At 40.1% G+C, this 14,339-nt stretch overlaps 1 protein-coding gene across 6 annotated transcripts in view; it reads right to left on the reverse strand.

The window, feature by feature from the left end:
* Ssbp2 (single stranded DNA binding protein 2) overlaps positions 1 to 7,495 on the reverse strand; it is a 332,846-nt gene extending 325,351 nt beyond the window's left edge. The window contains exon 1 of one of the 6 annotated variants that reach the window (XM_040273490.2): positions 7,252 to 7,495. In XM_040273490.2, the coding sequence (XP_040129424.1) occupies positions 7,252 to 7,313 (62 nt within the window). In that variant the 5' untranslated portion in view covers positions 7,314 to 7,495. The remainder of the gene's footprint in view (positions 1 to 7,251) is intronic. The other 5 variants (XM_021724853.3, XM_021724768.3, XM_005315652.4 and 2 more) reach the window with 5 other exon arrangements.
* Positions 7,496 to 14,339: the final 6,844 nt, after the last annotated feature.

Genomic DNA, 14,339 nt, shown 5'->3' on the forward strand with positions numbered 1-14,339 from the left:
TATGTCCATGAAGCAAAATTAATACAGAAGATCAAAAATAGGAATTTGCCAGGTCAATGGTTCACTCTAGCTGAATTGTGAACTAAAATATTATGATGGCTCATTATTGTTCTCAAAGCTACTTAGGGTCCTACATGAAATGCAACAATCAAAATTCTTCTTTAAAAATATTTTTTAGATGGTGATGGACTTTCTTTTTTTCACTTATTTATATGTGGTGCTGAGAATCAAACCCAGTGCCTCACAAGCTAATACTAACTTAAGTTTGTCCTTTAAAAGATGAGCAAAAAATAGAAATATTAATACCACCACTACATTAATACTATCCAGGCTGATCCAAATAAATTTTTAGTTCTGCAATTATTACAAAAACAGTAGATTCCCTTTTCAAAAATCTTTAACTATGAATTTACTGCCAAAAATTATTCACTCATTTTGACCAAGGTAGACTTAAAATTTATGTGGAAAAACTCTATTCTTCCCTGTGTAGTCCAATTTTCTACTTGTTTTTCAATGTTTTCACATTGAAAATATTGAATGAGATATAACAGTTTGGGAAAGCTAAGAACACTCTCTGCTATGTTTTTAAATTTATATATATATACACACACACACACACACACACACACACACACACACACACACATTTTAGCTGTAGTTGGACACAATATCTATTTTTATGTGGTGCTGAGGATCGAACCCAGGGCCTCACGCATGCATGGCGGGCACTCTACCACTGAGACACAGCCCCAGCCCCTGCTATTTAATATTACTAAAAGCAGGAAGAATCTTAATCTTGGTGGGCCACCCTTCATGTCACCTTTCATAGAATACATGAGGGGTTTTGTGTAATAATTTAGAGAACTGTCGTAGTCCTAGTTAAGTTATATAAGTTTAAAAAGCCTTACATGAACATGAACAGATGTTATATATGTAAAATACATACAAAATCTGATAAGCAAAGTCTAAAGTCTGAATAATATCATCATTTAATTTTTACTCCAGACTCTTCAGATATTAACAAATACATCTAATTCTTTATTCCAATGCTATTTGGTGGGGTGGGGGGGTACCAAAAATTGAACTCAGGGGCATTCAGCCACTGAGACACATCCTCAGCCCTATTGTGTATTTTATTTAGAGACAAGGTCTCACTGAGTTGCTTGGCATCTTGCTTTTGCTGAGGCTGGCTTTGAACTTGCAATCCTCCTGCCTTAGCCTCCTGAGCCACTGGGATTACAGGTGTGTGAACAAGCTCCAATACTATTTTAAGATCATCTTTTTAGACTAACTTCTTGATTAAATTAATATTTTGGCATGTTTATAGAGGCTTAAATGTTAGTAAATGATATGTCACTAGTATTTAATGTTATTCCCACATCAATGTCAAAGTAATAATGTACACATAATGGTAGAGAATACCATGTATTCCAAAATAAAATTATAACTATTTATTTTTAAATTACATATTTCCAGCAGTAGTTTCATGTCTTTCAAACTCAGTGTTCTGGGTCCTAATCCTATTCCAACACTAATATAATGGTGATCTCCATAGAAGGAAAATCTAAATTCAAATTGGGTTTTTTTTTCCTCCAAATTTTACTTCTAACTTGAAACTATTAAGATAAAATATTAATCAACAACAAAGTGGGTGTTCCAGTTCCTGCCCCATGGAGTATTTTCAATTAAGTCAAAATAATTCTGTTTTCTGGTAGTAACTGATGATGATAAAGACACATTTGTTCTTCTACTTCAGGATTACAAATTTTTTTCATCCAAATTAGTTTTATGGACAAACTGGCTTTCAAAGTATGGGAATAACCCCCCCACACACACACACACACACATATACAGTTCTCAAAGTATAGCATACTCATAACACTATTTCTGGGTTTTGGCGAGGTTTGGGGAGGGGAGTATTGGAGATTGAACCCACAGGTGTTTTACCACTAAGCTAGATCCTCAGACCATTTTATTATTCTTTGAGACAGGGTCTTGCTAAATTTGCTTAGAGCCTCACTAAATTGCTGAGACTGGCCTCCAATTTGTGATCCTCCTGCCTCTGCCACCTAAATTGCTGGGATTATTGGCCTTCGCCACCATGCCCAGTTTATAATACTATTTCTAAGGATGACAATAAATCTCTTTATAAATACTAAAATTTAAGTTTGAATATCTTACACAGTCTTTAGATTTATTCCTTCAGGAAAAAAGTCTGGGCTTGGAACATAGCTCAGTAGCACTTGCCTAGCATATATAAGGCCCTAGGTTCAAATCCCAAGGGGGACAAAGGGAGATCCTTCTCTTTAAGTAACAGGAAAGACATCAATCAGAAGGGGGGAAAAAATCTCACAGCTGACATCTCAGATACAAATTGTTCAGTATTTTGGAGGAAAGATTTCATAGTTGGAAGAGTTAACATATTGTAGGAAATTTCATTCCCATAAAGATATTGCTTCCTCTATTTTAGAAATCTTGAATTGTGTACATTGCTCATCAAACAAGTTTCTGGAGAGATTTGTAATACTTCATTTGCTTTATTTCTTTCAGAAAGAAAGATATCAAGTTTTCTTTGATAGGGTTGCTTTAAGGATGAAAGGTGGGGGGAGAATAAGGTAATGTTGGCAGGTACTAATCTCAATAAACTCTTACATGGAGTGGTATTTAAATGTTCTTTTGATTATAACTGTTCAAAAATGAGCATATGGTATTTGTATCCAGGTATGTCCAACAAAAATCACCAATCTTTAAAAGCCAAAGTTATTTTTCAAAGCCCCAGGTTAGATATACAGTTTGTTGTAATTTAGGCTAGTTTACATAACAAATGTCACTGTCAACTATGTTTATCTTATAAACAACTTTTCTTTCCAGCACATTCCTCTTTCAGTGCTATTACAAAATGTTAAAGACCAAATTAGTTTAATAAAAAATTAACATTACTACCCATCTATTTGCAGCTGCCAGTTACTTTTTCCTAGATGGCATACTGCATGGCTTAAAGTTCAGCAATATTTTTCATACAGGACTTGTTTACAACTATTATAATTAATTTAAAAACTTAAATGGTCAAACAAAATTCCTGGAAAGAAAGAAACAAAGATACTTCATTATTCTGGGCTTCCAACTTTCACTCCTAAGATTTCTATGCCTTCCCCACAACCACCACATTTCTTCAGTCTACCAAAATGGAGGGTATACGCATCTGGGTGCACCAATGATTAAGAGTGCATATCTGAACAAATCTTTAAAGTCTGTTATATCTGATTATGTAATGCTATTCCCTAAATCTGTAGCATCCTACCCTAGATCAGGAAGGCAATCTGGAACACTGAAAAATGTATTCTTCAGCGTCAACCATAGTTAGAGAAATCTGTTGTTAGAAATCCAGCTTGTTTTCTAGTAGCGTATTTAGCAGGGTATGCATTTATTTTACAAACCAGGGTCTCTAGTTTTCTTATTTCTTCATTGGAGAAAAAAAAGAAATCACGTATCTTGAAGCTTTGTTGGAATTAGAGAAAATAAACATAAAAAGCACTGAACACAACGACTAGCACATAGGATAACAAATAAATTAAGTTACTTTGGTTGTATTATTGGGGGGGCATTTCTGAAATACAACTAAGCTAGAGAACACTATTGTTTGGGGTATTTTTGAAATAGGACTAAGCTAGAAAATGTGAACTCAAACTTATGACATTATCTTGGATGTCACTGAAAAACTTCCTTTAAGTCTAACATTTTCATTTATAAGAATTTATTTGGTCTTTCAATATTAGAAGTATTTCTCTTAATATCAAAGATACCTTAGAGAAGAAATTAAAAATTGGAAGAAATTAGTCCCCTACTCTCAAGAAACTTACATTTTAGGAAAAGCAAGACATTAAACAGGCAATTACACAGTTATTTAATTACCAACATGATCAATGTGGTAAAGAAAGTATGCTAAAGCAGGAAATGACCTAACAAGATCAGAATTAAAATTTCTATGCAAACATACCACCTCCCTTCAAGGTTTTCAATCACTCCCTCTCTAATTAAACCTAATCCAAGCCTTTGAATAGACTTGATCTGTTTGTTTTTTCCAACAACAAAATAAGTAATTAACCTGCCCAGGCCATTTTCATGTTCAGGACTGCAAAGTAAAATTTTAGAAACTGTGTATGAAATCTACAAATAAATTTCAAATATTTTATATAGCTTTTTTTTGTTTTGTTTTTTTGGGGTTTTTTTGCTGTGCTGAGGATTGAACCCAGGGTATCACTCATGTGTGGCAAGCACTCTACCACTGAGCTACATCCCCAGTTCCACAATGACTTTTTAGTTCAAGAAAAAGCTAAGATATAATATAGGTAAGTGCTTAGCTATTCCCTATAAACTTGTGAGAAAATGTATTTCTTGATAGATTATAAAACCAATGTTTACTGAATGTGTATGCCATGATTCGGGACAATTCATTTTCAGGATCTTTTTATTGCGGTGTATATTACTTATTAATGAAAAACAAATTATTTCTGTAATTTAAATATCACAACAGTTCTAATTTGCTTACTAAAGGAGAATTCATCACTTGACCACCTTTTAAAATCTACCACTTTAAAAAAAATTAGTAACAAAAAATTGTAACATTCTTTTTAAAGATACTTTCAAGATTCCTAACTTCAGAAACTAGTACATTGATGTAGAATAGTGCCATCAAAGTCCCAAGTAACCATAACAGGGAAAACTGGGTAATCAGATCAATTCTTCCCACCAACTATGTTCTATAAAACAGAAACTATGTTCTATAAAACAGAACTACCTCAATGTTTGTCTTCTAACATTCACCTATAAATTAATTCAAAACAATTAATCCAGAATAGTCTTTGTTAATTCTCCAAAAGTGGCCTCTTCACCTATATTTAGTTTATAAGGCAAGTCAGTCAAGAATTCTTTCTGCCAATTGTAATGAATGGAAAAAATATATTTAAATCAAATAGCACCATCTAGCAGAACCCTCATCACTTTGCTCATAAGAGTGGATGTTACTTGATGTTCAGTTTGGTAGATATGACAACAAAAGTGGCAATTTGTTTTCGTAACAGAATCACAGATTTAGAGCTAGAAAGGACCACAGAACACACTAGGTCCAACTTCCTTGTTATAATCAGCAAATTTACAAAGTCATCAGGATACAAATTAGATTGAGTCAAAATTTACCCCCTCCCAGGAGTCCAGCTAAAATCCAAAATTACTTTGATTCTCAAATTCAATCACCTCAAAATAAATAAGATTATGCTTCATTAAATTTCAATATCTTCACCCCCAGTAATGTGAAATCCAAATATTCTGTAATCATTAAACATCTTCCTTAAGATATTTTTATCATATAACCAAATGATTAATGCACACAAATTAGTCTGTAATTCAAAACTTCAACTTTAGTTAAATGCTGTGTCTTAAATCAGGCAATAATGCTGTGACTCTTACACATTCCTTGTCAGAGCAACAAGGTTCGGATCTAAAAAATAACAGCATCCCTCCCTTTTTTTTTTTTTTTTTTTTGTTTTTTGGTTTTTTGCTTTGTTTTGTTTTGCTACATCAAGGCCTGCCACCCCTAAATCCTATGGGAATTGTGTATGTTGATGCCAACACGAAGATTAGGAAATGTTCCCATCCCTGGGGCACAACAAACTTTCAGGGGAAAAACTGCCCAAAGGAGGGAAACTTAGTCGTCTGTCTGCACATTCGGTTTTTATTTACGCAGCTATTTCTGTGCGCAAGGTACCCAAAGTACCTCGGAGTGATGCTCTCAGACTTTCCCCCAGTCTGCACCCCCTCCGAAAAATAGAGTGCATTCAATGACAAGGATAAGCCTGACCCTCAAGAGTTGAGGCGGTTACTGGGAATCAGTTTGATCTGCTACACAGAAAAATAAAAGGCAGCGGGGCGGAGAGGGGGGGGGGTTCTTCCTCAGTAGTCACAGTCACTATTTGCTCTCATTTTTAGTAACAACCAAATCACCGTTACAAGTACACAAGAATAGCAGCAAACAACCCTGCTTTGCAGTGTGCCGTGACGGTGGCATCCCTGGCCGGGAGGGGCTCTTTTCTGGCCAGCCTCCTCTTGGGTCCCCACCGAAGTTAACACCTGTATCTCCCCACTACCCCAACCAAGCAGCTTCTGCCCACCTCAGCGTTTCTCTCCTCCCTAAAAACCCCTTTTCCGATTGTTGCCTCCTGCCTACTGCAGAAAGCCCTCTTCGCGGCGGAGCTGCGGCTCACACAACTCCCCTTGGGCTTGCCCCAGGACCACCGCCCCGCCAGCTGCCCACCAGGGGCCCCCGATGTTCGGAAGGCAGCAAGTCTCCACAAAAAGTTCTCCAGTCGCCGCTACTGCGGAGTTGGGTCTGCAGCGAGAAGCAGAAATGCCAGCCTCCTACAGCAGATCCCTCTCCTAGCCAGCACACTTTTTCTCCCCGGGAACTCGGTCCTTCTCTGACTCCCAAACTTCAGCAGTGTCCCTCGCGCCCACCCACCCCAGCCCCGGCCCTACTGCCCGAAACACCAGGCAAAGCAGACGTCGCGCGGGATCCGCCAGTTGGGAAAAGCCCCGACGCCCACCGGGTCCACGCCCGCACACGCCCTCAGTGCCCCGCGCGCGCCTCCGCGCCCCGCGGGGCCCCGCTCGGCCGCTCTGCGCCCAGCTTCCGCCCGCCGCGCGCCCGGCACCGCCGCCCTCGCCTCGCCCTGCGCTCCCGGCCCCGAGCCCCGGCGCCAGGGCTCCAGCGCCGCGCTCCAGGAGCCGCCCGCTGAGACCCCAGCCCGCTCCGCCAGACACCACAGTACCACCGTGCGCCCTCCTCCACGCAGTTGCCCCCTCCCCGCGACCCCCGGAGGCTCTCCAGGTCCCCGCAGCCCCGGACCCCAGCTCTAAAGTTACTTTGTGAGGAGGTGAACCCGCGGGTTATTTCCCTCAATCACCCAAACAAGTTTACATCCTCAGCACCAGTACCGCCGCCGCCCCCCAACATACTCGCTTCCCTCCCGACAGCCCCCCACGGCCGCCCGCCCCGAGCCAGCACCTCCTGAGAAACAGCCGCTCCCCGCACCACACGCCCCCACCTCGCACACCCCTCCCCCTGCCAGCCCACCCCCGGCTCTCCCCGGGCGGAGAGTGTCTGTGTGTCTGTGTGTCTCCCAGAGAGTGTGCGAGAGCGTGCGTGAGTGTGCGCGCGTGTGAAGGCGGAGGTGGGTGAGAAGCGGAGACACTTACTTCTCCCGGGCCTGGCTGTCGGACGGGACGGCGCTGCTGTTACTCTTGCCTTTGCCGTACATGCTTGTGCCGAGAGCAGCTCCCACTGTCACGCACCTGTCAACCCATCACAGCCTCCCCGGGAACAGCCCCGTCCCCATGGCGACCCACGCAGCCACCCCCACTATTGGCCGCCCCACGCCAAAGCTCCGCCCTCTTCTCCCAGGCAACGCCAGAGACTGACAGGCCTCCCCCTCCCTTCGGCCTTCCGAAGCGCGCGGTGGCGGCTACAGCCTAAGCGGCAGTCTCCTCCCTCCTTCCCTCCCTCCCTGGTTCCCTCCCTCCCTTCTTCCCTCTCCTCTCTCCTCCCTCCTCCCGCTCTCCTTCCCCCCTCCCCCTCCGAACCCGGGCGCAAGGGGGGAATTAGAAACTGCTCTAGAAGGATTTTAAACAACTGGCTGTTCTCTCCGCCGCCGCCCCTCCCCCTGCGCCGCCCGCGCTCGGCTCCTCACTGGAGAGAAGGCGCCGGGAGGAGGGGAAAGTGCGGCCTGGAGTCTTTGGCTGGAGCCGGTGGAGCTGGAGCCGTAGCGGGCCCCAGACTTCGGGGCGCCCGCCGAGTACACAGACAGACCGACGGCCTCTGCCGCCCTGGGGGCCCCCACCAGCCTCCGGTCCCGCTCTTCTCATGTCGGTGACCCCGCGCCAGTACCCAGGATTGATCTTTACCGCCCTCAGCCCTACTCCCTGGGGTGTAGCCCCCGCCCAGCTCCCGGAGGGCCGGCTGGTGAGGGACGCCCGCGCAGTTCCCTCGACCTTCTCGCTGAGCCACCTAAGCGACTCGCTTTCCCTCCTGGGGAGGGACTGCGCCTCAGGCTCTGGGCGCCGCTGAGGTGGCGTCGCCGCTTTCCCTGGGCCGCGCCCTGCGCCCCAGGGGAGCACCCTGCCTCGGGCCTTCCTCCTCTGGAGGAGGTCAGCAAAATTCCCAAAGAGGCCCAGTGACCCAGTCCTGGGACCGCAGTGCCCTACTACCCTAACCCCTTCCAAGCCGAACACACCGCACATCCTGCCAGAACTGCCCCAGAAAAGAGTCCCAGGCATCCCCACCCTGCCTGGTTTAATAGTTTGGGTGGTGATGCCCGTTCATTCTGGTCCCTGAACTAGAAGAGGACCTAAAGAGCCTGGATAGCCGTTCCCTATCTTTGCCCATCAGCATAGGCCCTACGGAATTCCAGGGTGTGGAAAGCTCTGCCAGAGGCGAAAAGCTACCCAAGAATATTTCTGGATCCAAATCCCTAACCCCATTTTAGAAAATGCATAGAAGTTTCTGAAACACACACAACCTGGTTTCTCATAGAACTTCATCCTTTATTTTGTTGAAGATTCTTGATTGTTAAATCGGACCCGGTGCGAATGGGGTTAGAAAGAAGAAATGAACTTAAAAAGGGAGGTGACTTGGGAAAAGAGGTGCAGTTAAGATGGGACAGGGAAACATCAAAAAAGGATGAATAAAAGAGAAACATCTATAGGAAGGGAGAGGAAATAGCATTCAAATGAGGAAAGGTATCTTTCTATTCCACACATACAGCTTTAAGTATTTAGTAGTAGGATCATAAAAATGCATATGGAGATACTAAGATACATGAAATGTTGTGGACATCCAGAGCAAGTGATAGAAATAAAATATCAACAGAAGGTTAAAGAAGGACGGTTAGTAAAAATGAGAGATAGAGAATCAGGAAAAAAGTTGGCAACCAAACATAAAGACAGGGAAAAATAAAGAGGAAGAGAGTGCTATACTACCGTTAAGGTAAATGAAAGGAAAAAAATCAGAAAAGTAAGCTGTAAAAATAAAGGAAATAAGAATAGAATAAATAGGATTAAATGAAGAAGTCAAAGAATATGACAGCAAAAGAAGATAACAAAAATAAAAAGGCAGACATGATAACAAGATATAAGAAAAATAAAAGCATCCTTATTAAAGGACAAAAACATCAGTCAATAAAATGAGTGAGTATACAAAAGGTGAAAAAATGACATTGATTTAAGTAGATTAATTTCTAAGAGAAGTAATTTGCCATTTCTAACTTCAAAATTTTCCTTCTGTTTCTAATGATTTACAGCGACTTGGTGGTCAGGACATTACATTCATGGACTCTGAAGAATCGAAAAGAGTAAGGCTGAACCAGCAAGCCTCTCTCTTTTGGTGAACTTTTGCTCAAATGTGCAAAAGGTTGCCACCCTTTACAGATGCTGCTTTCAAAGTTAGCATAACAATTTTACAATTTGTAATTTTACAAAAAAAAATTACAAAATTACAATTTGTTTTTCAATGATCTTCTTCCATTAGCTTTAATCCAGAAATTTTTTTACCATCTCCAGGCTCCACAGAAGCTATAGATACTCTTTAAAATATGCTACTCAGAAAACAGGGTCAAGGAGAGACCACAGGCAGCTGCTGATCTACACTCTGTCCACACCTGGGAAAGGGAAGATTTCTGCTAAAAAACAAGGGTGGGAGAGGTTCACTGGTGTATGCCTGTAATACCAGTGGTTTAGGAGGCTGAGACAGGAGGATCCAGTGTTCAAACCCAGCCTCAGCAAAAGGGAGGTGCTAAGCAACTCAGTGAGACCTGGTCTCTAAATAAAATACAAAATAGGGCTGGGGATGTGGCTCAGTGGTTGAGTGTCCCTGAGTTCAATCCCCCGTACCCCCCCCCAAAAAAAACCCAAGGATAGGCTTTATACTATTTTTTGTCAATTAAATAACAGTTATTATTCTTGCACTGGTATTGGGATTCCTTTATATGTTGGTCATGGCATATTTGAATTGCCTTAGGGTTTATTTTTATAGGTTTTTGTGGGTTTGTAGATTGAGTCAGAAAGTTGGAGAAAAGACTCAGGCACCTGTACACTTCAAGTGATTCTTATATTTAGCCAGGGCTACTTACCTTTACCCTTCAGTATTCATTTAAAGATAGTCCATGGGTACCATCAGAGCTTAAAGGAAAATTTTAGGTTGTAGCTGTATATAGTAGATGACCCACCTCTGGTAAGGCATGAAGATATGTTGATAGTGAACTTCACTTTCTGCCACCAAGGCAAGAAACTTGTTAATAGGATGAACATGGAAGACCATTTGTGTTCTTACAGTACAAGACCACAAAAAGCCATGGTCTAATTTACTATTTCCTAAAGAGAAAGAAAACAGGAGAAGCTGTTTGCTGCCTACTGCAGTAATTTATTCATTTGATTAGTTTTTACCCAGATTTGTTACATGAAAAAGTCCTTTGGATAATGGCATATTTTCTGATATTTAAAAAATAAATAAATTATAGATCTGCACAGTGGGACATGAAATTCAGAACAATTTGGTCTTAGAATCTAGAAAGAATAAAATGCTAAAAGGTCTTAGTTCAGAACTTGCCAAGTTAATGTCAGAGTTACCTTTACAAGAATGTTATCATCCAACAAATATACAAAGGGAAAATATGACTTTTATATGTACTTAAATCTTGTATATGGTAACCTTAAAGCTTAAGTAATCAAATCAATTATCATTAAAACATCTCAATAGCTACCTGAACCATTTCTGTTCTATTTTCCTCTTAATGTTTACACATGTAAATAAAATGCTTCTTTGCCCTTGTTCAAATTATTTTGAGTACAAAGAGTGTTCTTTGCATCAGCAACTATACCTCCGGGGACCAATATTGTAATTAATGAGATTTGAAACACATATTCAGAGCCAAATTTGAGATCCCAGAGACAGAATTGAAGATCCATTGTTTTGTTTGTTTTCATTTTTTAAAGGGAGGAAGATATTGGAAATGTAAAACTTCCTAATATAAAGAATCACAATATATTTTAGAGGGGTTTTAAATTGTTATTACTGTAGAAGGTTTATTAATTTAGGGGAACCGGATTTTGGAGAGGGGAATGCTGACCAGCTAAGCCTTTGCATTTTTCAATTTTTTTAAACTTTATTCTTTCAGATATAGAATGTCACAGTTACTCAGTCAGTAGGTTCCACCACTCTACCATCCCCCACAACATATATACATCCATTTTGTTTGCACTATTTTCTCTTTCTGAAACCTGGATCTTATTCTCAGAAATCTTCATCATTTTAAAACAGAGAGGTCATTATACAAGGCTGCTCAAACTCTAGATTGACTATGCATTTGTTCCATCCTAATTTTTCTCTAAAACATTAAGGTTTATAATGTCTATATGCTTATAGTGGATGGAACCCTGGAAAGGATTTACCTGTGTTATACAGAACAAAGAGACTACTTCTTTATGTTTAAAATGTAGCTAATCATGAATTGAATTATTTGCATCATATAGAACACTTAGCATGTTAACTTACAAAAGAAAACCATTTAAAATTAAAACATTTACTAAAAAATACAAATGAACCATTTTAAACATTAACATTACTTTTTATTTTGGGATAATTTTTCCAAAGAACAAAAAAGTTCTATTACTTATTTCATAAAACTAATAAGTTTATGGAAACAACAACTCAGTTCCATTCATACCACTTTTTATTTCAAATCATAACAGATATTCATTAATATTTAATATATCCCAGTTAAGTAAATTTTGATAATCTGTTTTCTAAACTGGGTAAACTGAGTCCTGAAAAGATTTGTAAGCATCATCTGATCCATAAAGAAAACAACTAGTACTAGAGGAGAACTCCTTGTTCTTGGCTGACAGTCCTATTCCCAGATCATGAAGCCGCACCTCTTTCTCTCAGAAGTGACTATTCCATAGAGGAATGTGAGCAAGCTATGAGATGTTTGTCACTCATACTACCTTATGAAACTTCACTCCCAGGCAGAACAGACCAGCATGCTCAGATTCACTAACTGTTCAAATGCCATGGACCAAAATTATGGAAGGACTAGTCATTGCAACTCTAATACTGCGCAATTTAGTCACTTATAGCAGAATAATAAAGGAAATGGGGCCTCCAGTTAACATTATTTGACACACTGTTATTGGTTTAACATCAGTTAATCTGAGACAATAACTGTTTACTTAACCTATTGCCCTGGACTTTTAAAATCCCAACTTAAATATTCATAAAAACCTACCATGGGTTAGGAGAGACAATGAGCAGATAGATCAGTTTCAATTCTCGAGTGCCTAGTCTTTTTTTTTCTCCATCAATAATCTGAAGTTCATAATTTAGAATAAAATAAAATAATCCTTATACGAAGAAGGAAGCTAATGAAGCTGAAAGCTGAAAATGAAGAAAAATGAAAAAATCAAGGCTACCTCGTGTGGCAATTTCATACACTTTAGCACATTTGCAAAACAAATTCCAAGTGTTGCAGTGTTCACTAGAAGTTTTGTCATTAAATGTTGAGAGTTATATAATAGGAAGCATGCCAAAGTGTGTTCTTGATTCAACTGGGTTACTATATTTTTTAGTGCATTCCTAAATCTTTACAATGATTTTTCACCTAGTAAGTTTATGCCAATGTGATGTCTTTGCACTCTTGGAGCTAACAAAAGCCCCAGTCTCAAGAGGGAGGCTGTGCAACATTCCAAGCAGTGTCATTTCCTTCTGTTGGAAATGGAAACAGAAAAAAAAAAATACTACATTTGCTTTTTATAATTTTCCAATATAATTGGATCCTCTTTACCAAGTATACTAGGAAAAGAAAATGACAAATTATAATGCTATCACATTTTATTGACTTTGGTATAGTTTAAGGATAAGGGGTTAAAAGGCTATTATGCCACATAAAATCTGTTTAAGACAAGGGTGAACACTGCCATTGCCAATCTTATAAGCTATAAGGAAAAAAAAAAAAAAAAAAGGTTAGCATGGCCATAAGTACTTGCCAAAGATAGAGAGGGCAGTTTAAATATTTTGGTTTTGGGTGTTCAGAATGTCTCTGAAACCAAGTGGGCTACTGTTGCAGTATAGTAAGTACAGTAGTTCCTGGAAATTGACACCAGTTCTCTGGCAGTAATTGCCAGTGATAGATTATCATGTATCATTAGGTATTACATTAGTCAGATTCTTAATCTGATAAATAATTTTATAAAATCTATTTGTCAAGAGTTTTCCAAACTCCTCAGATCTTTTTCCTTGAGCCAAAATTCTCTCTTTTTTCCTTCAACCCTGAGCATTGAACCCAGAGTTTCATGCATGCTAAGCAAGCACTGTACCACCATGCTATATCTTCAGCCCTGTTTTTCTTTTCTTTTCAGACAGGGTCTCACTAATTGCCCAGATTGGCCTTGAACTTGTGATTCTCCTGCCGCAGCCTCCTGAGTAACTGAATTACAGGCATGTACCACTATGCCCAACTCTTATACCTAAATTCTTGAGGCAGAGAATTGAAGGATGCCCCTGTCACAAGGTGTTGAAGTATCAAGAGTAACAAGACAAGTCCCCATTAGTTTCACTCACGGTTGTGATTTGGGGATCCCAGGCTAGGAAAGTTAAGATAGTTAAGAACTACCTATGCTAAAAGGTCTTAGTTCAGAACTTGCCAAATTAATGTCAGAGTTACCTTTACAAGAATGTTATCAACCAACAAATATACAAAGGGAAAAATATGACTTTTATATGTATTTGTGTCCTGAATATGGATATAGTGCAGCCTCAGGGCCTGCTGCTACACTTTGTACTTAACCTCCCATACTATCTAACTCTCCTAGAATCTTTAGTTTTTTGAGGAGAAACTTAAACAGTGTCTACAATAGTGCATACTTACTTAAGGTTTATTTTGTTGCTACTCTCTGGGTTAAGGACAGATTTTGTTAAGGATTTTGACTTCTGGAATATTCTTTTTTGTTGCTATGTTTGGTACTGAGGTGCAAAGATGTTAGAAGCTTCAGGAGAACTATGCCCATTTACCCTGGCTTATCAGCTTGGTCTAGTTTCTAGTGGGGAGGCAGAAAAAAGAGCACAGTAGATGGAGGGATATAGTCTGGGGAGAAATGTGATTAAGGAAGAATCCAGATGTGAGCACTTTCTCCTGTCACTCTTGGAAGCTTCATCCTAATTTTGCAGGGCTCCTTTCTTTGTTCTTGCCTTGTTCTTGTGTCCTTTTAGGGTTTTTTGTTGTTTGTTGTTGATGTTT

This window comes from Ictidomys tridecemlineatus, chromosome 1 (genome assembly GCF_052094955.1).
Source record: "Ictidomys tridecemlineatus isolate mIctTri1 chromosome 1, mIctTri1.hap1, whole genome shotgun sequence".
Classification (NCBI taxonomy): Eukaryota; Metazoa; Chordata; class Mammalia; order Rodentia; family Sciuridae; genus Ictidomys; species Ictidomys tridecemlineatus.